Genomic DNA, 27,387 nt, shown 5'->3' with positions numbered 1-27,387 from the left:
TGCTAATTGGATGAGAATGTCATGCGGATGACACACACCTCAGATACATCAAATCCACTTTTAAATTGCTGTGTGTAGACAGCCAAAATGAGCGAAGTCACAAGTTGCTAACTTCAGTAAGTCATTGATTCTTCCCACCCCAAAAATTGTCTCTCTCCACCCAGTGTCTACAATGAGAAGGGAAGGCCAGCTGCACTTTTGCATTGCCAAGATCTGGGCATATTAGATTCTCACAGTTTCAGTCAAAGAGGGATTTGAATGGGTGCCAAGTCTGCCCTCTTGAAAATCTGGCCCATCCTTGCAGAGCCTTGCAACATTTAGGGAATGAAAAGATGCAACTACACAATTCCCGTAGCAGAAGATCAGTTTTATTTGTAAACTCTTCTTTGGTAATCAAGAAGACTTAGTGTGAAAAGAAAGCAAAAGATAAAAATTAAGAGCAAAAATAAAATACACTCCAGATCTGAGGATGTACAGGACACAAACTATGGTAACCAACACAGAGAGAGAAACAAGCAGGAAGAGGAAACTGATGGTTTGGATCAGAGCCCCCTCTGGGAGAGGAGGCGCCACCATCCGGCAGCAATTGTGTGCCCAAAGTCAGCAAGCAGATCAGCAAGCCAAGCCTTGCGGGGTCAAGTGGATTGCCCAGGTACAGGATGGACAGTCGGCCTCCCGTTGCTCCTCGTGGTCTTTTTTTCCTTTTTCCTTTGCCTTTGTGGTTGGTTGTGGCAGGGCGGGGGGCGGCGGGTTGAGTTGTGGAGGGAGCGGCTCATCTTTACAGAGGGGGCTCGCTGCAGAGAACGATCTCCAGTTCCTTGCGGTAAAGTTTCCCCCCATCAGACAGATTCATGATGCTCTTTCTGTAGTTGGTGAGCTGCTGGATGCCCATTTCCTGGCAAAGGGAAAAGAACAGGGGAGGGAGCAATGAAATTTCACATGACGGGAGAGGGGAGCGAAGTTCAGAGCAAGGCTTTAGAGAACTGGAATGTCTAGCAAATGGCATAGAATGGAATACTTAGCAAATGGTCTCCCTTGGGAGCTTGTGGACACTCCTTCCTTGGAGGTTTTTAAGCAGAGGTTGGATGGCCATTTGTCATGGATACTTTAGCTGAGAATCCTGAATTGCAGGGGGTTGGATTAGATGACCCTTGGGGTCCCTTCCAGCTCTACAATTATATGATTCTACGAACTGTAGCATTGAAAGGGGCCCAAAGGACCATCTAGTCCTCCTGCAATGCAGGAATCATATAATGCACTTCTTAGCCTTCTTAGCCTCCTATTTTAATATAAAAAAGGGTGGTCTGCTTATGGTCCCAAACAGTATTTGGGAAAGGGAATATGTAGAAAGGAAATTCTGTGGTGAGGCCCCCAGCTTTGATATCGTCTTCCCCTTGAGGTAGGATTGTCACCCTCATTGCTGGTCTTCAGAGGGCAAATAAGGACTCTTTTATCCAGGCTTCTGTAGTTTATTTATGGGATTTTCACCCGCAGCAACAATATGTGAATGAATATTTTAATAACTTCTTAGTTTTGCATTAACACTTTTATTTTAAAACAAAATAAAAAAATTCCTTCCAGTAGCACTGTTGTGACGTGGGGTTTGTGATTTCAGCTCTCTTGACATAATATGCTGGAGACAGTTCTCTAGTAACACTTCTTTATTAAAGCAACAAGACTGAGACTTGAGGAGGGGAGAGCTACATTTATAGGGACAGGGAACTAGCTAGAAAGGATACATTTTGGAGGGAACAATATCAGGCAATCACAGTCCTGCCTTTTGGAGGCAACCAATAAGACAGAGGATCCAAATACAGCAGCTTAAATGAACCAATAGTAGCTGTACCCTCTGGAACCAAAAGGCAGTTACTTTACCCTAATGCAAATACAGACAATAATAATACAGATACAGTATAAAATCCTTTGACTCAATACACAACAGCACCTTAAAGACCAACTAAGTTAGTTCTAGGTATGAGCTTTCGTGTGCATGCACACTTCTTCAGATACCTTATCTGAAGAAGTGTGCATGCACACGAAAGCTCATACCTAGAACTAACTTAGTTGGTCTTTAAGGTGCTACTGGAAGGAATTTTTTTATTTTGTTTTGACTATGGCAGACCAACACGGCTACCTATCTGTAACTTTTATTTTAGTTACTGTTTTATTGATGTCTGTGTTATGCAGTTCATACCTGTTGCATATCGCCCCAAGCTGCTGTGGACGAAAGGTGATTTGTCTCAAAACACACAGAGACCAACACACACACCTGATATCATGAGCCCAGAACTCAACAATCATCCCTCTTTCACTCCTACGAAGCTGGATACAAAAAGTAAATGTTTAACAAAAGCTGAAAGCCAACTACACTGAAGTATCAAGTCTTACACTTAAAAATTCCAAGTTCTGACTATGGGGAATGAGAAGTTTTTCACATGCAGTTTTTAAGTGTATGAATTTTAAAACCAGAATTCTTCCCAAGGCTCCATTTTGAATTAAGCCTCCAATTGCTAGCAGTGCATTTGCACCAATAAGGAAAGGGTACTAGATCCCTCATTGTTTTGGGGGCAGATTTGCAAAGAAATTTTCTCACTTGATGTTTGTGCATCGGGCTATAATCTTCACAGTAAGTGCTTGGACATTCCTCATGATGTGTGTTCTGGGGTAAGGAGGGCCCGCTCCCAATCTTGTGTGTTCTCTCTCTCTCTCTCTCTCTCTCTCTCTCTCTCTCTCTCTCTCTCTCTCTCACACACACACACACACACACACACAAACCACCTTATGCACTTACTTTCTTGTTTTTCTCATAGAGATCTTTCAGAAGAGCATCTAATTCATTCTCATCAATGAAGCCGTTTCCATCCTGGATATTAATGGTAGGAGATAATAGAGAGAGATTAGACTATTCTTTCAACGCAAAAGATCAAGGCACACGATTCCCCACCCCTGAAAGTCTTCTCTTCCTTCACTTGTAATCTGCAGCCACACCAGCCTTACTCTCCATCCCAGCTGTTTGAAAATTTTCTGCTTTATAGCTGCTTTCTTGTTTGCAACCCTGGAAATATAAGCATCATCAAAGGAAAACCTTACTTTATTCGAACAAAGTGGTCAACTTGGTGGACTTTAGAAACAGTATCAGCTGGATGGCTTTCTTCACACGCCTACTCATTGCCCCCAAGGAGAACAGACCAAGCGGAGGCTCCTTTGGGCCAGAAGAGAGTTCCATGCATGGCCAGCCCAAGACATTTTGGTACCTGAGGTGAGCCACAAAATGGAGCTCCCCCCTGGCCAGGGAAGAAGGGGTGAGTGAAGATCTAGATATTGTACCTTGTCATAAAATGCAAAGATAGCATTGAATTCGTCGGAATCTAGCTTCATTCCCTGAATAAATGAGAAGGAGAAATGGATTAAGACAGGGGTCAGCAAACTTTTTCAGCAGGGGGCTGGTCCACTGTCTCTCAGACCTTGTGGGGGGCTGGACTATATTATTTTTGGGGGGGAATGAACCCATTCCTATGCCCCACAAATAACCCAGAGATGCATTTTAAATAAAAGCACACATTCTACTCATGTAAAAATACCAGGCAGGCCCCACAAATAACCCAGAGATGCATTTTAAATAAAAGGACACATTCTACCCATATAAAAACACGCTGATTCTAAAACTGTCTGTGGGCCAGATTTAGAAGGCGATTGGGCCGGATCTGGCCCCCATGCCTTAGTTTGCCTACCCATGGATTAAGATAAACAGGAGGAAAGTAACCCCACCAACATCCCACCACCACTTTTTTTTACCTGAAACTTCAGAAGGAAGTTCTCTTGCACAGGCAATAGTCTGCAACATGAATGGGATAATGTCAGACAAAAGAAGGTACAGCATGACTTTTGCCAGGAAGAAAAGGGATCAACACCACATCTGAATAGGTGGGTTTTGTCTGTCAGTTCCAGATGTATTTTGCTTGGAGCAAACTTTTAGATGGAATGTGGATTTCTGGAGCTGGGATGATAGTTGGAAACTGGACCATGCCTTACTGGGATTGGAGACATTTGCCTCAGAAGCCCTTTTGAAACATGGTCATCTTACAGGGACAAGTGGCAAGAAACCCCTCTGCTCAAGATGTGGGTTAAATGGGTGTGACTGTGAGGTAGGTGAGGCTGTGGGCCAAATTTAACTGGGACAATGTCACCCAGCATGTGTCAGTGTTTGTAAAAAGAAAAAGAAAAAAGAGGAAAGGGTTCTGACCTCCCTTTGTCTCTTCAGCCTGGTCCTTGGACCCTTGTCTGCACAAAAGAGTCCATGAGAAAACCCAAACACCAGCCTCAGCACAAACTAACATTTCTCACTTTATATATACAACCTGCTGCAGGCCGCTGAGTCATGCTGACCCAGCTTTATTCGCATTAAAGAAACAGCGGCCATTTTAGCCGTGACAGCATGCTTCGTGGGTGAGTCAGGATTTGAACTCTGGTCTCCTGGATCTTAGTCTGACACACTAACCACTATTCCACACTGATCCAGCCTTGCATAACCTGGAAAATGCCTACCACCCCATTTTTTGGACTGCAGCCCCCCTTGGCTGTGCTGGCTGAGGGTGAGGAGAGCTGCAGTAGTCCAAAATGGCGGGAAAGCATCAGGTTGGGGATTACTCAGGAAGAAACTCAACTATTCACGCTGGAAGGGTACATTGGAGATTGCACCCCGAGAAAAAGAGATTCTACACTTATATTATTTCTGCCATATGGAGGAGTGTGGGGAGGTCTGAGGGCATGAGAGCAGTAAACTCTCAGACAAAACCAGAGTTTTCCCTGCCAGAAAAGTGACAACCAAAGAAATATGTTTGGCTTTTTGAGGCTTATAACAATGTGATGGATCAATGGACTCCCTTGGAAAGTGGTGGACTCCCATTCACTAGAGATTTTTAAACAGAAGTTGGATGGCCATCCATCAGCTGTGATTCCTGCATTTCAGGGGGTGACCGAGATGACCCTTGGGATCCCCTCCAACCCTATAGATTCTATGAATCTTACCGTGACATCTCCGACAGGCAGAGCTTCCCATCCCCATTCAAGTCAAACATTCGCAGCTGTGGGGTCAGAAAGCGACAGTCTGTGAGTGGCTCCTAAGTTAAAGGTTTGGGCTGCAACAAGACACTCCTAATGATAGTAACAATAATTTTATTATTTATATGCCACCCGTCTGATTGGGTTGTCCCAGCCATTCTGGGCAGTGGTGGAGGAAGCCTTTCGGATGCCTGGGGTGCACCCATAGGAGCAGGGCGAAGGCAGGGGGCACCATAGGGCCTCCAGAGTCTGCCTGCCTCCTCCCACTCAGCTGGGGGGGGCAAGGCAGCGGGCGGACCATATGGGCAGCATGGAGCCTACACGCACCCAAGCCACCACATCTCTCCCAGGAGAGATGCGTAGCTTGGGCGTGCTGCAGGCCCCGCAGTGTGTGCTGCCCGGCATTTTGTCACCCCCCTCAGTGGTGACACCCAGGGCAGACTGCACCCACTGCACCCTCCTTCCTCCACCCCTGACTCTGGGTGGCTCCTACCAGGTGGCCTCTTTTCATTGCCCCTCTGCAATGCAATGCAATGTGAAGTGTATTCATATTACCACCTTAAAGTGCAGTGAAGCTGCATTTCACAGCTCTTTCTCCTTTAGCTGTTCAAATCAGCATAGCTTCATTTGTGTCAGACTTGTTTCTGTTTGTGTACACACTAGTGGGCATTGTCAGGGTAGGGATGTCTCTACCCCATGCAAAGGTGTTTTTGCACCTTGGCTGCAGCTCAAGGACCCCAGTCAGTATGAAGCTGTTTGAGAAACAATGGCATCAAACAGTAGCATTTTATAATGAAGGACAGAATACACATGCATTTGGGATAACAACCACAGATTAAAAACCCAGAACTGGATCTGCTGGGAGTGCACAGTCAATCAGAGTGTGAACACAGCCTCTGCTGAAATCGGCAGAGGTAGCACAGCAGTCCCTGAAGAAGCCTACTTGCTTCCTCTTCTCCAGATTCCCTTGGAAAAAAGAAAACGGAAGACCCTTCTGGTGTCTTTGGAAAAACAAAATGAACTGGCCAAGGTTAGGAGCTGTAGTCTAAAACATCTGGAGGACACCAGGTTGAAGAAAGCTGATGTGGACTGCAGCCAGAGAGGGCACTTTTAAAGCCTAACTAATTAGTTGTGACAGGCGCTTTTGGGGGATACAGCCTATGGGGGACAGAGGAAGCCTGCAGGCGGTTCTGGAGTTGAGCAACGGACCTCCCCACCCCCACAGGAGACCTTCCTACTCCCAGGGGGCTTCTTGCACTTACGATGGTCTGTGTATATTCTTGCAGCTTTGGTTCGTCGTAGGGCCGGTTGGCTTTTTCAAGCAAGTCCGAAAGAAATCCCTGCAAAAAGAGAAGGCATGAGAAGGCGCAGATTGATTTACAGCCCCTTCGTAAATGTGCCCACTCAGAACTAAGCTCAACTGTAAGCTCAACAGGCCTTGATGTCCTAGGAAGCAAGCACAGAAATGCAGAAGAAATGAGGCATCCTGGGGAGGACTCAACTTTTGCTGAAAAAGGCAGCTACAACTCTCCTTCCTGCATAAACACCACCACCACCACTGACCCCAGCCCCCAGTGACAGACAAGACTGTAGGGGAAGCAGGCAAAGAGAATCCTGCCACACAGTAAGGCCAGACATCTCCTAGCAGGACATTACAGTAAGAAGTGGAATGAGCTGTGCAGAAAAGCCGCAGCGCTGCCTTCTAACAAGAGACTCTTCCGTTGACCAAAACTGGCTTCTGTTTGGTTTAGAGTCTTGATTTGTAAAATGGGGGCAAGAGGCAAATGCTGTGGTAACAATAAAGAGCAAGAAGCATTTGCACACGAGAAGTGCTCTAGAAACTGTAAATAAGTGTGCAACATGCCTTTCAGTGTGACATACAATCATAGAACTGTAGAGTTGGAAGGGACGCCACAGGCAGGGGGTGGCTTTTGAAGAGGGTCAGACAAACCTATGGAGGAGGAGGAGGCGGCGGAAGCGGAATAGGAGGAGATCAGTGGCTACTACCCACTAAGGCTATTTTCTTCCTACATGGTTGGAAGCAGTATGCATCTGAATGTCAGTTGCTGGGAATCACAAGCAGGGAGAGAGCTGCTGCTGTGCTCAGGTCTGGCTGGTGGGCTTCCTATTGAAGCATCCGGCTGGCCATGGTAGGAGCAGCATGCCAGACTAGAGGGGGGCACTTTGTCCTGATCCAGCTGCCTGATCCTTTCTTTTGTCCTTGGAGTTCCCTATGAGGAGGAGCTCCATTCCCCTCCAGTCCTTCAGTCCACAGCAAAGAGATGCTGCAGAGTCTACACCTCTTGCCTGCTCCATGCAGAGATTTGGATGCACCTGGGGAAACACGTAAGAGCATGGCAACGTGATGGATAGGGAGGCCATTTTCAGCACAAACAAAATATGTTGTTGCCACTGTTTGGATCCTTGCTGAAGCCGCCTCTTAGTGCCGCTGCTCTTCCTCCCACTCCGCCATGCCTCAAGTGCTAAGGACAACAGCAGTATCAGAGCCGTGATCAATGGATGCTTTGTGAAGAGCGGGGGGGGGGGGTCATTGTTATAGAATAGTGGTTCAAAGAGTGAATTGCCAGCCACAAAATACCCGGGAGAGTCAAATCTCACTTCATCATTGTGCTTGCACAGGAAAGCCTCTCTCGACCTCAGCTCCCACCTATAATGTGGCCATCTTAACACTGGCCAACCCTACAAGGCTATTACAAAGAGTACTGAAAACCAAAGAGAAGTGCTTTGAAGTTGCTGAGCACTGATATTGCACAGAGGCTATTTGTGCATTAGAAAATGTGTGTGTGTGCTTGCAAGTATGTAATTGGCATTAACTTTTAAAAGATGTTTATCCCTATGAGCCATTTTGCATCTGGTTCTATCTTCTCCTAGCCCTGACCTCACTCAGCCCACCTTGAGCTCATTGGCTTCGATGTAGCCACTGCGATCGGTATCATACTTCCGCCAAGCCTGCAATGGAAAGAGCACAGATTTGTCACAACAATTGCATTTATATTGATTTTTATACATTTTGGGATTTATAACCCACCTTCTCACAAAATGCCCCAAGGTGGCTAAGAACAGAAGCAGCAGCAGCACCAATAATGAAGAAAATAACAAATGAATCAGCAGATTAGGAAAAAGCAATAATGAGCCGGTAACTGAAAATCCATCAGAGAGCAGTTCAATCAATTAAGAAATGGTCTTTGGAGCCATCCTGTGTCACAGAGCAACCGCTTTCCAAATATTCAGTATCAGTGGGAAAAGATTCTCAATATTGTTTTCATCTGGAGAAAGGCCAGCACAATGGAAAACGCTGTGTCAAGGGTTCACCTTCATTATTGAAAGAATGAATATTTTAAGCACAAATTATTATAAGCAGATCAATTTTAATATTTAATTGCCTGTGCCTGTCACACAACTTAATTTGCCCATTAGCTAACAACAGATGGACTCCAGTTTCATTTCCCAACACAGTATTCATTTCCTATTATTCATTTTAATTGCTTGGATGGATCGCTGTTTCACAGCTGTTGGATGTATGTCTCAAGATGACGACATATCAGTAGCGTTTTTATTTATTTATGTGCCTCTAGGGCAGACAGCACCTATTTGCTTCCAGGGAGAAGTTGCCCAATGCCAACCTTACGACAGCCCTGCTGGCCTGGCCTCCTCTGCTTCACTAAGTGGCCGTAGCCCTGTAGCAAAAGTTCTGGGGCGAACAGGCTGGCCCGTTTCCAGTTGGTGCCTATCTCAGAGATGAAATCCTGTAACTTTTCATATGACAAATGTTATTGTGTATTTTTTGTCCTGCTCTCGGTGCTCTGCAGTGCAAGAGGGCCTTTTCAGATGGCAATAATTTGGTAACACTGGGGAAGCAACACAGAATAACTAACAAAGCAGATTGATGTGGATGGCCCAGTACAAATCTACTACCAATCACTCTTACAGCGTCAGCGTCAGAATTTTGTTCTTGCAAAATTCACCTGCTAAGAACAAAACCCACCACAGTCTGGAGGAGCCCCAAATGAGTTAGCAGGAGCTAAGTTCTTTTTACCTCCATGAATTCGGCACTGGAGCCAACGTGCTGCCGGAAACAGAGCAGGAAGTTCTCCTCTGTGGGCAAAATCTGTGCCAGCTGGGTGTGGAAAGGGGAGGAAAAAGAGACAGGAAAGGCATGTCAACTTCAGAGAGAGAAACTGATTGAGAACAGTGTTGACGATATCAACAACAACTGCTTAAGAGTATGTTCCTGGTCTCCTTTCCCCTGACCTTCTGTCTTGCCATTTTTCTAGGAAAGACTATAGGGAGAAGTTCAACTTGGACAGTTTTGGAGCAAGCCCACTTTAGATCACTGAAGTGAACTGCTGGCACGCCAAAGGACTCCTGGTCACAGGGTAAAATGACTGGTATTGGAACAGCATAATCCAGATTAGGGAAGCTGCTGAGAAATATGCTCAGGAGGATTCCTCAGAACAACCAAGGGCCAAACTAGATATGATGTCCATTGTACGAATGCACTTAACACACACATTTTTGTTATTTATGTAGCAGCTGCAGGGAGGCTTGAACAGCCTCTGGAAGAAAACGCTTAGGGATACAGCACCTGCATGGCCTGCAGAAGGTCCCGTATTCAAATTCCAGTGGCATCTCTAGGTGGGGCTGGGAATGTCCCCTCTGATTCACCCTGGAAAGCCATGGTGGCCACTTGGTATTATGCTAGATGGACTTCCTCCGGCTCTTGCTGCCTGCTGTTCTGCATTCTCCAAGGCTTTAGTACAGCCTTCCCCAAGCTGGTGCCCTCCAGATGTCTTGGACTACAACTCCTGCCAGTCCTAGCCATAGGATCCTGGGACTTAGGGGAGCATAACCATGCTGATGAGGACTGATAGTTGTGGCTCAGAACCACCGGAAGGCACCAGCTTGGGGAAGACAGCTCTATCAGGGCTGAGGCAAACAGCAACAACAGTGTGGAGATCAGCCACCTCCTCTTGCCCTCCTGAGGGATGGTGAGGATTGGGCCCAGAGGGTAAGAGCAGCAAGGAGGCATGGCAGTGGCAAGAGGGGCAATCTTCTTCCCATCAGGAGATCTGCAGCATTTCCCCTTTGCTGAGTTTGTCCCTGCCTGCCTGCATATAGGCAGACTCAGAGCAGTCATCATGCAGAGAGGGGCGAGCATTCTGGCGAATGCACAGGCTCACACCCTCTTCAGGGCAGGGGGCTTCTGGACTTCTGCAGGGGGGAGGGTGTCACACAGCTCACCTCAGACATTTCAATTTTCCCATCGGCGTTCTTGTCGTATTTCCGCATGAACTCCTGCATCTTCTCTGCAACATTGACATTTTTCGATTCCTGAGAAAAGAGGGGGCACGGCTCACTCCTCTGATGCAGGCTCAGCTTGCAGGTGGGGAGAAACAAAGCCACTTCTGGGCTCTGTCCTGTGCTCAGATCAGCAGGCGAGCTGCATTTTGAGGAGAAATGGCATTTGGGATCCATAAAGGTAAAGGTACCCCTGACCGTTAGGTGCAGTCGCGGATGACTCTGGGGTTGTGGCGCTAATCTCGCTCTATAGGCCAAGGGAGCCGGCGTTTGTCCTCAGACAACTTCTGGGTCATGTGGCAAACCAGAGCAGCACACGGAAACACCGTTTACCTTCCCACCGGAGTGGCACCTATTTATCTACTTGCACTTTTACGTGCTTTCAAACTGCTAGGTTGGCAGGAGCAGGGACCGAGAAACAGGAGTTCACCCCGTCACGGGGATTTGAACCGCCAACCTTCTGATCGTCAAGCCCAAGGCTCAGTGGTTTAGATCACAGCGCCATCCGCGTCCCACTTGGGATCCATACACCTCCCCATTGAGTGCAGCCCCGTCCCCGGCAGGCTTTGCTTTTAAAATCCCCCAAACTTAGATGGAACAGAAGTTGTCACTCAGAAACACCTCTGGGGGCCACAGGTTCCCCCAACCTTTGCAATAAAGCAACAGTGTTGAATAATAAGAATATGACATTTTGATTAACCCAAAGGCAAAAATTGCAGCAATACAAATTTTAAAACCCAGTTTAGTCCTTTCTTTTAGGGGTCAAGCTAGATGCTTACTCCCAAGTAAATGGGCACAGAACAGCCTCTTTAAGCTGAAAACAGGAATAGAAGCAGAAGTTAATGGACGGGAGAAAAAAAATGCACAGGTCATTACCATTCCTGCTCCCTTCCTGGCGCTTTCTAGCTCTTGGAAGAAGCTTTCCAGTTCTTTGCCTTCAATGTAGCCGTTTCCTGAAAGAAGAAGCACAAAGGGAGCAATAAGGAGCATCCGAAGCTGGAAAAAAGGATAGCAGAAGGCATCTCTCATCTTGCTTTGAGTAACAAATGAACGTGGCCTGTGCTACCCTTTCATCCAGCCATGCCTTCACCTCCCCACCAAGGATGTTTCCACACTGACACGCCAGGCCAGGCTCTGTACACACCAGTGTCCATGCACACATGAGTGCCACAGATCAGAGTCTTCCATGTATATTTTTGTGCACATTCATTCACATATGTGAGCTTTCAGTTGAACTCTGCCTCAGTTTTTCCTATCCACACTAGTGGGTTGTGCTTGATGGGGTATGTTGCCCCCTCCCCTCAATTAGTACTTCCCCTGCCCTCCCTGAGTTCTGGAAGCTTGAGGTCCATTGAGGGCATGCCTAGAGGCATTAGTTTTTTGGGGGGCACAATTATTATTATTTTTGAGATACAAGTTTTCTGAAATGCCAGACTTGCACAAAACAGCCAGCTAATCAAGATACAAACATGTACTGCCATTCATGTCAAGAAATACAAACCTTCACAAAACCAGAAAAGCAGCCCCTCCCTTGCTTTAGCGGCACCATTTCACAGCCATGATATTTTACAGCAAAATGCCAAAAACAAAACAAAAAGCTTTCCAACACTGGAAATGTAAAAAATACATGCACCACATATTTACTGTCAAAACCAGTTGGTCACTGCAGAATAATTATTTAAAAATTAGTATTAGTTTCTTGCCAAGTGACATCAGTGACACCTAAGTAATCCCTGCGTAATTGTTTTAAAATTTAGGATCGGAGGGAGAAAGGAAAAGATTAACAACATAATCCTAGATCTACTCAAAAATACAGCAGAATCCTAATTATGTCTGCTCAAAAGTAAATCCTGTTGAATCTAATGGTGTTTACTCCCAGGTAAATGGGATGAGGATTGCAGTCTTACTCCCAGAAAAGTTAATATAGGATGCCAGGACTAGATTAAAAACAGGCTATGAAATAGACAAATAAACTGCCCTATTCAGCAGCCCAGGAAAAATTAAACTTGTATAGCTCATTATGTTTAGAAGAAGAAAATATCAACACATTTTAAAGGCATCATAAGCTGCATTTGCACTTCTATATTTCCCTTCAGAAAACATGATTGCAAATAAGAAAAAAGTGTCTCTCTGTGTGTGTGTACAGATTTGTTATAACCACCACAGAAATTGTTAAATGTATGTGCCTACCAAGATGCTGCCTATATGTGTTCTTTGATTTTCTGGAACTCCTACTGGATGTACACAGAGAGAGAACAGTGGGAGGGCAGGCACATGTGGTGCCACTGCTGAAAGCCAAAAACTCACTCAACGCCCATGATGTGTGCACCCCCTTCCCCATTATATGCAGTATCTGGGCAGCAAGGAGACAGAAGCAGGAACAGGCAGCTTAAGATTTCCTAGCTCCTCCTGGTGATGTCCAAAAAGGTCACTTGCCATTCATTGGCTAGAACTCTGCAAAGTAGAGTCCACTGAAAAGACTAGCTCAGTTCACAGAAATTGTGACACAGGGGTAGAGGTGTTAATGGATTGGCTCATATCTTCTGATTTAGAGAATGGAGGAAGTTACTTTAAAAAACAAAAAGAAAGCTAAGCAACCAGGGTCTCTGGTGGCCTTGAGGTCCCCCCAAATCTGATCCTTTCTGCCCAACTGTTGGCAGCCCTGAGCGCACACTAAAATGTCAACACACATGTAAAAAACCCCCAAACAAACCACCCACACAATGCACTTCGGTATGTCCGCAGCTGAGTAACAAGCAATTATATGTTGGATTTTTTTTGCTTACCAATTTGTCTGCTAATCAGGAAAACTTGAATTAAATGAGGGAGGGGGAGTGTGGGCTGCTGCTTGAATGAGGAAAACCTTGTGTTGGACAATGTGGAAAACATGCATACACGAGATGCCTTGACTCCATTTTAAATTACCTTGTGTAGACAGCCTCTGCCACCCAGGATTGAATCACTAATGTAGGAGCCAACCTGGCATTCAATAATAAGACCAAAGTGGATGGGCTAGAAAGAGTGGATCCTTCTCAGACTTGGCCTCCTGAGTTCTCTGCGCAGCACCAGTGTAGGCTTGTGGGGTTGTGGAGAATGAGTAGCTGTAGCTAACAGGGATTACATCTCCATCTCCCTTCTGGCAGGATGCAGTTTTTAAGTATTGGGACATACTGCTGGGCATTTAAGGACACCACTCTGCTCTGAGGTTGATTTCTGAAGTATTTCTGAGAACCCTACTAGGGAAGTTTCTGGCTGATGCTGTGGGTGATCCCGCTGAAGCCTGTGAGATGTGTCATTCTATAAGGCCCCTTTGAGACCCAGATGTAGTGAAAAGTAGGGTATAAGTTTAATGAAATAAGTAAACCCAACACCATTTTTTCTGAGTGGTTCAGGGTCTGTGCTCCATCTTGGCCCACAAGAAGATGCAAGAGAGCTCCTGGAAGTAAGTGGTGGCACATTTGTAAGACACTGAGGCCAAACACACCCACACCCTTTTGGATCTGCCATGACTTGGGTATCAAGAATTCTGCAGTTGTGTCACTTAAATTTGTAGAATACATTTCAGTTATTGCAACCGGAGTATGTGGACCAGGTGCTTGTAGGGGGGTGTAGCTTCCCATATGCCTGCTGGATTCTGGATCCTTCATGGCTGGCAACATTTAGCCAAAGGAGACTAACCAAGAATTGACAGTGCGGCCCAATGAGGGAGGGGAGGTTAACTTCCCAGTTATATAAATTCATTTAAATACAGAAATACCACCTTTTATGCAGCACAGTATTTCATCTGTTTCAGCAGAACTATGAATCCACACCTGACTCCCAGTGAGAGGCCAGATTCTCCAGTAAGGAACTGAGGTACCCCCCCCCCCCACTCCTAGCTGACAATGAATGAATTTGGGAGGAGCTGGTTTGGTCACCATCAAGCAGCTTGTCCAATTAACTGCTAATTTCTGTCTCAATGGCTGACATATCTGTCTGCTCCCTGTGTTGCAAACGCTCTGCCAATAGAAAGCTGGCTCAGCAGGCCAAAGGCTTTCTAATTCCCTCTTTCCTCTATGAAAGTTTCCACCTTTCTGACTTGAACATTTCTCTTTTGTGCTTTTCTTTGAGTACACTTTCAAATATTGTTTAAAAGAATTTAATGGTAGAGGCTCAAATATCAAAGAATTAAAAGGAAAGGCATGGTTATACCTACTGGGCCTCATTCTGCAGGAAGTCCAAAAAATTCTGGTTTTCATATGGCATCCCTTAAAAATCATTTGGACGAGGGGGTTTCAAAGCAGCAGAAAACTCTTTCATATAGAAACAAGCTGCCCAGCAAAGCCCTTATTAAATGGCACAGAGCTCACTCTGATTTCTCCACAGTTGCTGCTGCTGGCTTGGCAAGCTTCTTTTTGAAGGACAGAGGCCCTCTTCACTTCTTATCTTGAATGAGACTAAGGACATTCCAGATAACAATGGCTTAGTCTAGATTGTTAAAGTCTCTTCCTTAGAGGCTAGCTACCAGGTTGCAGTCAGTTTTACAAACCTCTCTATTGTTAAACCTTTCGGTTAACTGGGGAAAATACACGACAAACCTTCACTCTAACAATAACCCTGTGAGGGAAGTTGCTAAGGAACCCATTTTAAGAAAGGGGAACTGAGACAACTTGCTTGAAGCCACCTCAGAATCTGCAGCTCAGTGGCTACTTGAACCCAGGTATGGCAGATGTATATGCAACACCACAGCTGCGTGCATGGAGCTGTTGCAAGTCAACCGGTCTGTGTGAAAAGCATGAGTCATTAAGAAGGTCTGAAAACACTCTTTCTGATTTGAAGATATTTAAAGCAGGGTAAGAAGAAGGACAGATAAACACCTGTAACCAGCAAAGGTAACACAAGAAGCAATTGATTATGAATTGGTTAGATTATTCCCTCTCACGATATAGAACATAAGAAGAGCCTGCTGGATCAGGCCAATGGCCTATGGGGAAACTGGCAAGCAGGACTTGAGTATTCCAAGCATTACTGCCTCCCACCATGGAGGCAGAGCATAGCCCTCATGCCCAGGGGTGTGGGATGGGCTCGTGAATCTTTAATACTGAAGATCGAAATTTGGCTGAATCCTTCAGCAGTGAGAAGGAGTGTCTGTGGAGGCTCTGTCTTTTACAGAGCTACACTTTGAACCTAGAATCTTGCTCTAGAAGGCCTGCAAGTGTCCCTTCCAACTCTGGGGATCCCAAGCAGCATGGAAATGAGTGTTCTGAAAAACATCTTTTAATGGTATTTCTCATGCATAGACAGGGAGGCTTAATATGCATTTATTCATACTCCTAGAGCAGTCTCACCAAATTAGGTCAGCTGAAGCAAGGCTCTTATAAGACCTGACTTACTAAAACAGTCAATGCATTTTTAAATTCCTCGCAAAAAGTTCTGCTACGCTAATGCCCTGCAGGCCATCCGGGGGCCTGATTAGCCTCTCAAAAGAGGGTCTCATACAAGTCAGCCAGGAAGGCAGAAGGGCACATAATCTCTTCTGCACCATCAACACAAACTGTGATGGCTCCTTCCAATAGAGTGCCATTGGAGAACTGTCATTTTGGGAAGGTACCAAGCCTTCCTTCGATGTATTACCAGGTGCAGGATGGCTTTTCATGAGGTGTTAGGGGAAACTGCAACACTAAAGTTTCATAATGTCAGACATGCACAGGTATCAGCATTTAAAAACAGGAGAGTCTGAATATTCAATGTGTCTCTTTCTAAGCCTTTGGACTTCAGCCACCAGCTTCAAAGGAGAAACAGCCTCAGGCTGGAGAGCCAAATTTAGCCCTTTGGACTCCCCCTAGGACACAGCTGGTTCAGAGCCCCAAGAGGCTTTCGGGAGCAAGATGGAAAGCAGAGAGAGCGAGAGAGAGCTGGATGCTTTCCTTGTACTGGTGACCTTACACCAGGCATAGGCAAACTCAGCCCTCTAGATGTTTTGAGACTACAATTCCCATCATCCCTGACCACTGGTCCTGTTAGCTAGGGATGATGGGAGTTGTAGTCCCAAAACATCTGGAAGGCCGAGTTTGCCTATGCCTGCCTTACACTCTGAATCCCTGGCAACCTCTCCCATGGCTTTTATGTGGGCATCCCTAGCTCATCTCACAATAGAGGTGTAAGGGTTCTAATTTGTTCTGCTTTCAGACTGTGGCTTGCTTTCATTAATAAAATCCTTAAGCATGTCTGTTTCCTTTAGGACTCAGAAGAGTGGTTGCCAGAGGATTTCACTGGACGCCTCCTGAGCATCCGATGGGAACACTACTAGCAGCCCTGCCATTAGGCTGGTATACACTTTGTGACCCTCCAGTCCTTTGTAGGCATGTAGTCCTCGGAAAGGACACCTTCACAAGATTTGCCTGGGAGTTAAAAAGCTGCCTATCACCCAAATATGCATCTGTGGTCCTTGAGAAGTTGCAATGTTGCAGGACACGGTGGTATGAGAGGAGCTGGGATGGGTGGGGAGGATGGTTTTCTTTAATTCTCCCAATATCCTTAGGAAAAATTTATTGTCCCCTCCCATAAATGCAATGCAGATCAAGTAATGAAAAGACGATCCTGATCATGCTGGGTAAACTGTCTTGTTCTTCTTTTTGTTTTGTCTTGAGTTACCCATTAACTACCTAAAGACAGTTGTAATTAAGTGGTATATTAATTGTCAAAATAAAAACGCAATTTGGCCAGCCCTGAAATCCCCTGGCACTCCCTCTTCCACCCTGACCTTTTCCAGCTGCATGTGGCACAAGAAATCAGCCTGCGTGGGGAGCTGCTGGGCCCCCCTTTTCCCAGGTCCAGGAGAAGGAAAGCAGCTGGCAGTGCTTCACCCATTTCTCCTCCAATGGGCACCTGGGTAGGCAGGAGAGCTGGCTGTTGCCTGTCCTGTCTGCACAGTGGGCAGCCCAGTCATCATTCTGACTCCTGGGCTGAAATCCAATATCAGCATTCTATTTGGGAGTGCAGCGAGAAGGATAATAGATAGGCACAGCATTTTATAAAACCAAAATTGATAAGCTCCATCAATGCCATTATTCAGCCAGTAATAGATGAACTCTTGGAGGAGAGCCCATTCAAAATGGAGCCTGTAACAAAGGCAATAAATCAAAATAATGTGGTAGTTAATTATTCTTTTGCCTTGTTCTGGCCTGCTGCACAGCCGTAAACCTCAGCTTTTCAAAAGTGCTGTCCTTGGCTCTGAATTGCAGTATAAACCAAGCTGAGATTTTATATGCAAACTTGAAATACATAGCACTTTTTAAATCCCTTACGCAAACCCCTTTACACATTAGAACCCTTATAATGCCTTGCAATTTCCAGGGCTTTTGTTGTTGATATCAGTATTGCAACTCTTCCTCCAAGGAGCTGAGTGGTGTATGCGGTTCTCTTTCCCTCACAACAATCCTGTGAGGTAGGTTAGGCTGCAAGAGATTCATGGCTAAGTGGCAATTTGAACCAGGGTCTTCTCCCAGTCTGAGTCCAGTTCTCTAACCACCACCACAGAATGGGTTGTTGCATTGCCAGAAGTAGGGAATCTGCCCTGATATGCTTCTCCTTCCCAGCAGTCAACCTTCCTAGGCAAAGCAAACAGAACTTCATTTCAGCATCTGCTCCACCTTGACTCCTACCAGATTTAGAGAGCTTCACCACAAACCATCTTACCTTCCTGTTGCCTGCCTGCAATTTTTTTAAACTATCTATGAAGAGTTTGGATAACTCAAAAGCCTTGCAGACTCTTTTGTGGACATTTTGATTGGTCCTACTAATGGCATCATCGAACTGTGGATTTTGGATTTTTTATTGTGGGCCAATCTATCTAATTATGGAGATACAGGCTTTATTTTTATTTTTTTAAGAAATACAGTGGTACCTCTGGTTATGTACTTAATTCGTTCCGGAGGTCCGTTCTTAACCTGAAACTGTTCTTTCTTTCTTTTTTTCATTTTATTTATTTATTAACATTCTTATATCACATCGGTAAACATTGTCATATTACATTACAGGACTTACTATAATATAATTTCCAACATGTATATAAAAATTATATACAAATTTTATATACCTAAAAATAAAATTAAACAAAAAAGAAAGAAAGAAAGAAAGAAAGAAAGAAAGAACAAAGAAAAAACCCATTTTTTTTCCAAAAATCATATACAGATTAAGAACTCTGCTTCAGGATGAGAACAGAAATTGTGCTCCGGCGGTGTGGCAGCAGTGGGAACTTCTAAAGTGGTGCTTCAGGTTAAGAACAGTTTCAGGTTAAGAATGGACCTCCGGAGCGAATTAAGTAGTTAACCCGAGGTACCACTGTATATTTCTTTACATATTATCTAATACATTCCTATATCAATATGTGCTCTTAGTCTTATTTCTCAACTCAGTCTCACTCCAACGTGAAACTGTTCTTAACCTGAAGCACCACTTTAGCTAATGGGGCCTCCCGCGGCTGCCGTGCCGCCGCCACGTGATTTCTGTTCTCATCCTGAAGCAAAGTTCTTAACCCGAGGTAATATTTCTGGGTTAGCGGAGTCTGTAACCTGAAGCGTCTGTAACCCAAGGTACCACTGTATAGGTAAAATGCCTTTCAAATGTTTACTTGGATTTAACAAGAAAAAGCACTTAAATAAACTGGGTTGTCAGTGGTCTGCTCCCCCATCTGAAGAAAACTGAATGTGTAAAATACTTCCTTTAGATAAATGTGTCCCTGCACATTCTTCAGAATATCCTGAGGCAAAATGTGCTTTTGGCACACTTGACAATATGGAAGAAACAGGCACCTGCTGTTTGGTGTTTTGATAGACCAGCACTGAGGCCTGCTGTTTCTCAACTTGTGAACTATAGAGTGGGCAGTGGGGTGGGGTGGAAAGCGGAGGGGACCCTGTGGCACTCCAGATATGGTTTGGCTCTCATCATCCCAGCCTACTGGCAATGCAGGCTGCAGGGGCTAACGGAAATTGGAGTCCAATGACTTCTGGAGGGCCACAGGGCAGTTACCCCTGCCAGACAGAGGCTCTAGTGACCCATTCCTCCTCCATTTTGTTTTTCAACCCAAGGAGCCAGGACAGGAGGAGGCTGTGTCTAAGCAGAAGCAGGGCAGGCAGGGAGAGGCAGCAGCTTCCCCCTTCCCCCTCCTGTTGTTTTCCAGTACAAAATATCCCCCCAGCATCTTTTTCACCTGCATAATGAAAGTTATAAGGCTCCCAACCAAATATATAATCATGCGAAGGAAACAATGGGTTTCCAGTGCAATGTTTTCCTCGTGGCAGCACCTGGGGTGGGGGTTGTTGAGAGGGATTGGTGGCTATGAGGAGGCACTTACTCCTTCCTAGTCCCTGGGTCACCCTTGCAGATCCCCTTGGTTATTTTAAAATGTCTCTCCTCCCTCATTGGGTTCCAGAGCTGGAAGTGAGCCCAGGTGAGGGGTGGGGCTTTTGGGGGGAGACGTGGACTCAGTTTTAGGTTAGCTGAAGGGGAAAGGAATGAGTCTTCTTCCCTTTCCTGCCATATTCATTGTATTAATTTATTTTGAATATTTCTAGATTGCCCCCTCAGGGTAAAAGCCTCTCAATCCAATGCGGCCCACATACATACTTGAAAATATCAAAACGAAAACCATCCACTTATATTAACAAACTAAAATAGCCATCTAAAGGCATTAGGCAGCCCCAGCGGGCACACACGTACATCCTGTAAAATTTAAAACAATTGCAAGGAAGTCAAATGCTGTTTAAACAATAGGATGCTAAAAACTCAGCTCAGCATTTCAGCTGAAAGCAGATGGAAGCAAGTGGGTTTTCAAGGCTGGTTCAAAAGCTATTGACGATAGAGCCAGCCCTATATTCCTTCAGCTGGGATTCCACAAGTATGGGGCCATCATCGACCAGCTCTACCATTAGGCAGAGTGAGGCAGCAGACTTCAGGCGGCAGATGCTGAGGGCCACGGTTCAGACAGGACTGGCAATGCCATGCAGTCCACCCAGCCACGCAAAAAGCCCTCAGGTGCAGAAGACACTGTCCCACCAGCCAGTGTGGAAGCAAGATTCACACACCAATCCAGATTGCCTCTGCATGTAGATAGGTGCAGCATCTTGGCCTTAGGCAGCAAAATGCCTTGAGCTGGCCTTGGCACTCTATTTTGTCCAGTGTGAATTTGGGACAAGATGTTTGCTGAGTCTTATGCTCACATTGGCCCTAAGCAACTTTGTACACAGGGCCATCACGGGCTCTGGGAATCGCAGCAGTCCTGAAGATGAGTCCTGCTGGAAAGCCTGAGATGGGCGAGGCAAGTGTTTTCTTAAAGCAGGTGGCATTGTGTAATTCATCTCTGATGGGCCCCCAAGGGAGAACCTTTAATCAGGGGAGGTTTTACTGGCACATCCCTGTGGGGTGAGCAGCCAGTGAAAGAGTGTGGGATAGGGTGACACAGAGCAAGCCTGCAAAGGGGGAAGGTTAAGCCATGGCTTTGGAAAGGAGAAAGTGTGAGCAATGATAAAATGGAGGGCGCTATAAAGAGACCTTGCATGTTCACAAGAGCAGTCGGAAACTAATAAACCACATTCACACAACTTTGAGTGACACACAGTCAACATGGTTAAATTAATGTACCCCTACCTCCAACACTTGTTATATGTAAAGTAATTTCAGTGGTATCTCGGGTTACAAACATCTCTGGTTACAAACACTTCAGGTTACAAACTCTGCTAACTCAGAAGTAGTACCTCAGGTTAAGAACTTTACCTCAGAAATCACGTGTCGGTCGGTGGTGCGGCAACGGCAGCAGGAGGCCCCATTAGCTAAAGTGGTACCTCAGTTTAAGAATGGTTTCAGGTTAAGAACGGACCTCCAGAACGAATTAAGTTCGTAACCCGAGGTACCACTGTACTTTAACCCATGATTCTGGAGGCCTGCCTTACACATGAAGCAAAGTGAGTACCAGTTCAGAACACACGAGTAGTTGCTACTTTTGCATGTGTCCTTATGAACGTGGTGGGGAGGGGGAAACTTGCTGCAGATAGAAAACTAGTGTATCAGGGTTTGGCCTGCTGTGCTTGGCTTCTACATGTGGGAAATTACTCAGAAGTACACTAATGAAATACAGGACTCTGCAGGACTGTATTCCAAAGTTATGTGCAGTTTTCTAACTTGTGAGTGGTTTGTCATCCTGCAGTTTGGTTGTGAGCACCACCCCCATCCAGCTTTGCTGATGCCATTCTTGCCCCTGGGTCGTCTTGCGTGCCTCTGAACCAAGGGGAAGACAAGGAGGAAGTGGCTGACCACTTGAAGGGGCTTCAGGAAGCACCAAGGTTGAGGTAGGACATAACTTGGTGAGAATCCACCATTTTTAGGATCTCCAGATTTTGCATCCTCTGCGACATCAGCTGCTGATGCAATGAAAATGATGGTGATGCTTTGAGCACCCTGAGTATATTGTACACGGCTTGATTCATCAGAAAGATAGATAAGATAGAAATTGCAGGGGTCCTCCGATATAATAATGGGATTACTAAGCAGGGACAGTATAATTTCATACTGATGCCAAGTCCTTGGTTTCTGCTCTGATCATTGCAAGTGAGGTGATGTAACTGAAAAGCTGTGCTTAATGATAAGTTGCCAAAATGATTATATTAATAACAGGTTAGATCTCCTTAGCTCCCCTGGGAAGACCCCCCTCCACACATTGAATCACCCTCAAATTACACTGCAACAACATATCATTTATGTCTGTGTATGTGTGTTTGTTTGCGGGGTGGGGGTGTCGTGTTTGTTTTTAAGCTGAGCTTTCTTGAATTGACAAAAGGTGTCTTGGTTGCATTCACTCTTTAGTGATGCATCCTGCTCAAATTTAGAAGGAGGGCAACCATGGTTGGAGGGGTGAGGAGGAGTACATAGGAATTACAGGGGCCAATCTGAAATGCAGTTCTTTTGGGCACTCTGTCTTTCTCTTTCTCCCCCCCCCCCGCCCCTTTCTCTTGTATTCCTCATACCTGCCTTCTCCAACTTGGTACTGTCCAGGAGTTCTGGACTACAACAGCCATCCACCCCAGCCAGCACATCCATGCTCCTGCTCCCATCAGCCCCAGCCTCAGATAGTTGTGGGGCTGGTTGGGGATGATGAGAACTGTGGTTGAAAAATCTTGGGGGCACCATCCTGGTGCCACAAGTAAAACTGCCTTACAAATCTTACCAGTAGGAGGGACTGAGAGGGACTCCAGCTTGCTCCCGCTTGCTTACCAGAAGTGAGGCAAGGCAAGGCCTGGCGACTCAATGAGATCAGGCTAGCACTGCTTAGACTGGCTTTTTCTTCCTTGGTGTGTCCTCCTTGGCCAGTGAGGTCAGCTGACCGTGTTCAGGTTGGAAGGACAGTCTAGGGTGCCCTGAGTCCACTGAGCCTCATCTACCAGTTTTGCTGACAGGCTGAAGTCCTGGTGATACAGGAGGCAAGCTGCTGCGAAGTGGCTGCAGGAGACACCCTTGTTGCCTTACAGAAAGGCAAAGGGGATCTTGCTTTGCTGCCTCCTCTACCAATTAGGCATTTAGGATAATGCCCCACATGGCACTGCTTGGACAACAAGGTATATAATCCACAATGCTAACAAGGTCTAGCCATACTCAGACATTCTGTTCAGAGTGAGTGAGAATGAGTATGCTCTGCCTTGCCTGCTTCGCACCATCAATCATCCTTCATGAGCTGAAGGATAGTGCCTGAAGCAGGCAGCCTTTTTCTGTCAATGCAGCCTTTCTGCATGGTACAGAAATCAGGGAAGGAGGGAATTTATCCAAGGAGAGCAGGCTCCCCACTTCAAAAATTATCCCTCCAATACATGGGGGTAATGATGATGGGGTGGGGAGAGGTCCTCCCTCTCCTTCTTTAGGGTGCCTGAACAGGGCTATGTCTTGCTGCCTTTCAAGAGTGAGCCTTGTAGGATTATTGCCATCTCCAGCCGCATCCCAGGGGTGGGATTGTGTTGCTGCTGGAAAGTCAGAATCCCCTGTGCCCTCAAAGAGAGAGCAAGGGAAGTCCTTCTTTTATTAAATGCATTTGATGGAGTGGCTCTTAATCTCACAGAAGGAGTAAGAGGTTGAGCTTTTTGAACAACGCAAGGAAATACGATCACAGCAGCTTAATCCAACTAACCAACCATACCTCCAGGGGTTAAGTGGGGAAGGTACAGGGGTCTTCCAAATGTGAGATTGCAAGAGAAACAGGTGGCCTTGTGAAGTACAGTTGACAAATGCAAATTGGGTACCTGGTGCAAAATATTGCAGATGTCATGCGTTATCTAGAAAGGTTGCTGGAATTCAAGAGAGAGTCTGCAGTCATAGTACTGATGTTTTTGGGAAATGTGGTTCACAGTTAGCAAATTAAAGCCCAGGACACATGAAGGCAGCAATTTTTAAAATGTTACCTTTCCTGCCCACAGGGCCAAATAGACAGATAGAGCCACAAAGTCTTGAACACTTTGTGAACAGTCCTGGAATCAGTTCTTGATGAAGAGTGATCTAGAAATATTTGAATCAATTGATTAACGTCTGGGTGGTATCATGCTCCCAAAGGGCTGCCTTTGAAAGTAATCTGGAAATTTTCTCTGGTCCAAAATAGGGCAGGCAAATTTGTTAACTAGGACTGCATGGCATGGTAATGTTACACCAGTGCTTTTTGCTCTGCTCTGTCTTCCCGTCCATTTCCGGGCCCAGTTCAAAGAGCCACCATTAATCCATTAACCTTCAACAGCTGGGGACAAGGTGACCTGAAGGACTATCTCTGCCATATATACTTACCTGGATATCAATATCTTCTGAGGTCCTTCTCAGGGTTTCCCCAACAAATAAGATAATGCAGCTAGTTTATAGGGAGAGGATCTCTGTGGTGACTTTCATTGCTTACAGAGCCCCCTTTTTATGTTTCCTGGGTTTTCAGTCTTAATATATTTTAGTGACATTCAGATCTTTGGTATATTCTTGGAGTTTTAAGACTGATGACATTTTGGTGCAGCTGTGAGCTCTGTCGTATTGATTTTGTATTTTGCTGGTAGTTTTCTGCTCTATTAGATTTTGTGGTGCTTTTATGGTTTTATTATCCGGCTTTATATTTATTTGCTTTAATTTTTAGTGGAAGCCTCCCAGAGAACATATGTTATTAGGCTGCCATAAATAAACTAAATAAAAGATGCCAGCAAGCCTTCCTTCTTTAGGAGGGGCAACGAGGTCAGCTTCCTCCTTTTTTGAGAGCTTCCAGGCTGTTGCTATTTTGGGGTGGGATTCGGTTCACATACTGGCCAATTCAGGTTGTGCTTGGGAGAATGTCATGCAACAAAACAAAACAAAACCGTTATCCCCGAAAAGATCAGACATTCTGAGATTCGGAAAGTGATGGGGAAATGCACCAGCAAGTGTAGACTAGCATTTGCTTGATGCACCATTGTCAGAATAAATGCTCATTAAATAGTCAACACTGCTTAATTTCCCTGCAAACAAATCAGGGTGAATAATCAATAAACAAGCCATCTGGAAGAGGACTTGCTCAGTACACTTTAGCCACAATCCAGCAGTGAGTTATGTGAGCTTATCCCCAATCAGTTTCTGTAGGCTTAAGCTTTCCTCGCCCCGCAGGAGATCACGGACTCTGAGTGAGCTGAAAACACCACCCCGCTTTTCGCTCCTCTCCCGTCAGCATCTGCCCAAGGTGAAGGTTGCTCAGTTCCTTCTGACATACAGACTAGGATTTTTTGTTTCAGCTGCTTTGAGTTTCTGAGTTAGGGCTGGGTACCTCTTTTCTATCAGGGGCTGCATAACCTCAGAGGCAATCAGGTGGGGCGGAACTGCATGCTGACAGCTGAGGCCATGGTCAAAATTGGCTGGTGTTTACAGCCCTGCAGGATTACACAGTGCCCCCCTCTCTTTCTTACACACAGACAGAGCAAGGAAAAGTGGGCCTGCAGTTCCTGGAGGGCCACTTGAAACTAAGCCGGGGGCCGCAGGTTGTCCCCCACTCTTCTAAGGAAAAGTGATATACAATTACAATAAAACTCCACCCCTGGATCCCTGCTCCTTGTTTGTCCTGAGGTTGCTGCAACCATGGAGAATCATAAAGTAGTCAAGCAGTCACAGAGACCGGTCCATTGTTAGGCAACTGGCCCATCCACCCACATGCTTCACCTTCCCAGCCCTTTGATCATCCACGCCATGCACAATATGCCACAGAAACTCATTGTTTTGAAAGCACATGCTCCACTTAAGTGGCTCCAGCAAGAAACCCACCCGGTAGCACACCACAGGGAAGCATCATGCACACCCTACTGCATATTGGGGTGTGCCTTCAGCCAGTTCATCTCAGAGGAAAGTCTCTTCCCTGTCACCGGTGTGGCAATTGGTGCAGTCAAAACATGCACATATACAGGGTGGGGGATTTAATTTATGAAATTTTTGGTTCTCTTTCATTTCATAGGACAAAAAAAGTCAGAAAAGGACCTGGTTAGATTTGTCCCTATGGCCCCAAACCATGTGAACCTCTTGCCTCCTGCAACAGTATCAGGGAGACTGTTTCACCCCTACAGCTGAAATTCTTAAAGACCACCTTCTTCCAAGTTCTGCTTTTTCTATCCCATCATGGCTGGAAGAGGAGGCACAGCAAAGGGCTTAAAGAGTTTCAGGATATGCATGTATCCCCCTCTCCCATAAATAAAAACCTTTTTGGCTCAGCGTTCTGGATAGCAGCCATCTCTTCCTGTGTTGTGTTAGATGTTAACAGCCACCACCTCGGGCACCCAGTGGCTTACCTCATGTGAATTACTTGTAAGCGGTGCTTAGAGGCAGGTTTGCAGCTATCTAGAGTAAAATCCTGCTATGCTGTCTTGACACAGTGACTAGTGGGGAAAACATATTGTACACAGAATTCTCCAGAGCTCAGATCAAAGGTTTCTAAATGATAATGGACACCCGCAGGGGGTGTTATCAAGACATGGTCACAGGACCCTTTAAAGTAAGGCAAACTCCCATCATACTGCAATCATTGCCCTTCTCTATAGGAGCACATGTTTAGCTGCACAGGCACAAGCCAACAGCAAAACCACCTCAACTCTTCCTAACATGGGACAGGATCTCTAACCAGACTTACTTATAGTGGCAAAAAGTTTATGAGCCTCCAAAATTTATGAAAACAAACACCAGGAAGTCTAAAACAGAAGACTGAGACTATACTAGTCTAAAACATATTGAATTCTACCAACTGAAACACTTTTCAACTTACCCACACCCATTATGCCCACTCTCATCAGAAACATTTCCACTCCTCTCTGCTCACTCTTTGTCTTACTATTTCCAACTCTCATTTACTACTGCTAACAAAAGTGAACAATTTATAAAACGTAGACACTTAAAAACCAACAGCAACCCAACAGCAAAAAGAACAGGCAACAGAAACTACCTTTTCTGAATTCTGTCTTTAAAACCACCTTATTGCAGCCTTTTAAATAAAATTTCAGGCAAAGTAGGAAGAAACTTAGCATGCCTACTGATTAGCACTGGCCATTTTAAGCCACTGATCAATCTCCTCCAGCCACATGTTGGCACCAAGCAATAAAACATCAGTTGTCCCTAAAGGTTAAATGAACAGAAGTTTGTGTCCCTCTTTTCATTCTCACTGACCATCAGCATCATAATGTTTCCAGATGTCCAAGAACTGGGAGGCGGTCAGCTCTGCCAGGTGCAGATAAGGGGGCTGCTGCTTCCCTGCCATGAGCGAACTGGTCCTCAACCGCGTTGCTCTCTTGTCTGCGTTCAGCACCAGGAACTGTCCAGCTGCCTCTCCAGCTCCCTCGCTGCCCTCTCTGCCTTTATAAGCCTTTCAAAGCTTGCAGAAGGAGGCAACGTCCACTAGAGGGCACACAGGCTGTTGAGGAGAAGGCGGCGGCAGCAGCAAGGGAAAGTAAGTGTGTGTGTGTGTGTGTGTGTGTGTGAGAGAGAGAGAGAGAGAGAGAGAGAGAGAGAGAGAGA

General features: G+C 45.7%; 1 protein-coding gene across 1 annotated transcript; it reads right to left on the bottom strand.

The window, feature by feature from the left end:
• Window positions 1-352: 352 nt before the first annotated feature.
• CALB2 (calbindin 2) lies at window positions 353-27,235 on the bottom strand. Its single transcript, XM_081870462.1, has 11 exons — window positions 27,040-27,235; window positions 11,257-11,333; window positions 10,324-10,413; window positions 9,119-9,199; window positions 7,975-8,031; window positions 6,324-6,401; window positions 5,029-5,084; window positions 3,796-3,835; window positions 3,328-3,381; window positions 2,792-2,863; window positions 353-895 (listed from the first exon to the last, which is right to left on the bottom strand). Exons 1-11 carry the CDS (start codon window positions 27,128-27,130, stop codon window positions 779-781), a joined length of 813 nt encoding a protein of 270 aa, XP_081726588.1. The 5' UTR covers window positions 27,131-27,235; the 3' UTR covers window positions 353-778.
• Between the last annotated feature and the right edge of the window lie 152 nt (window positions 27,236-27,387).

This window comes from Podarcis erhardii (genome assembly GCF_964252035.2).
Source record: "Podarcis erhardii genome assembly, chromosome: 7".
NCBI classification, from domain to species: Eukaryota; Metazoa; Chordata; class Lepidosauria; order Squamata; family Lacertidae; genus Podarcis; species Podarcis erhardii.
This window is presented reverse-complemented; position numbering and strand designations above follow the sequence as displayed.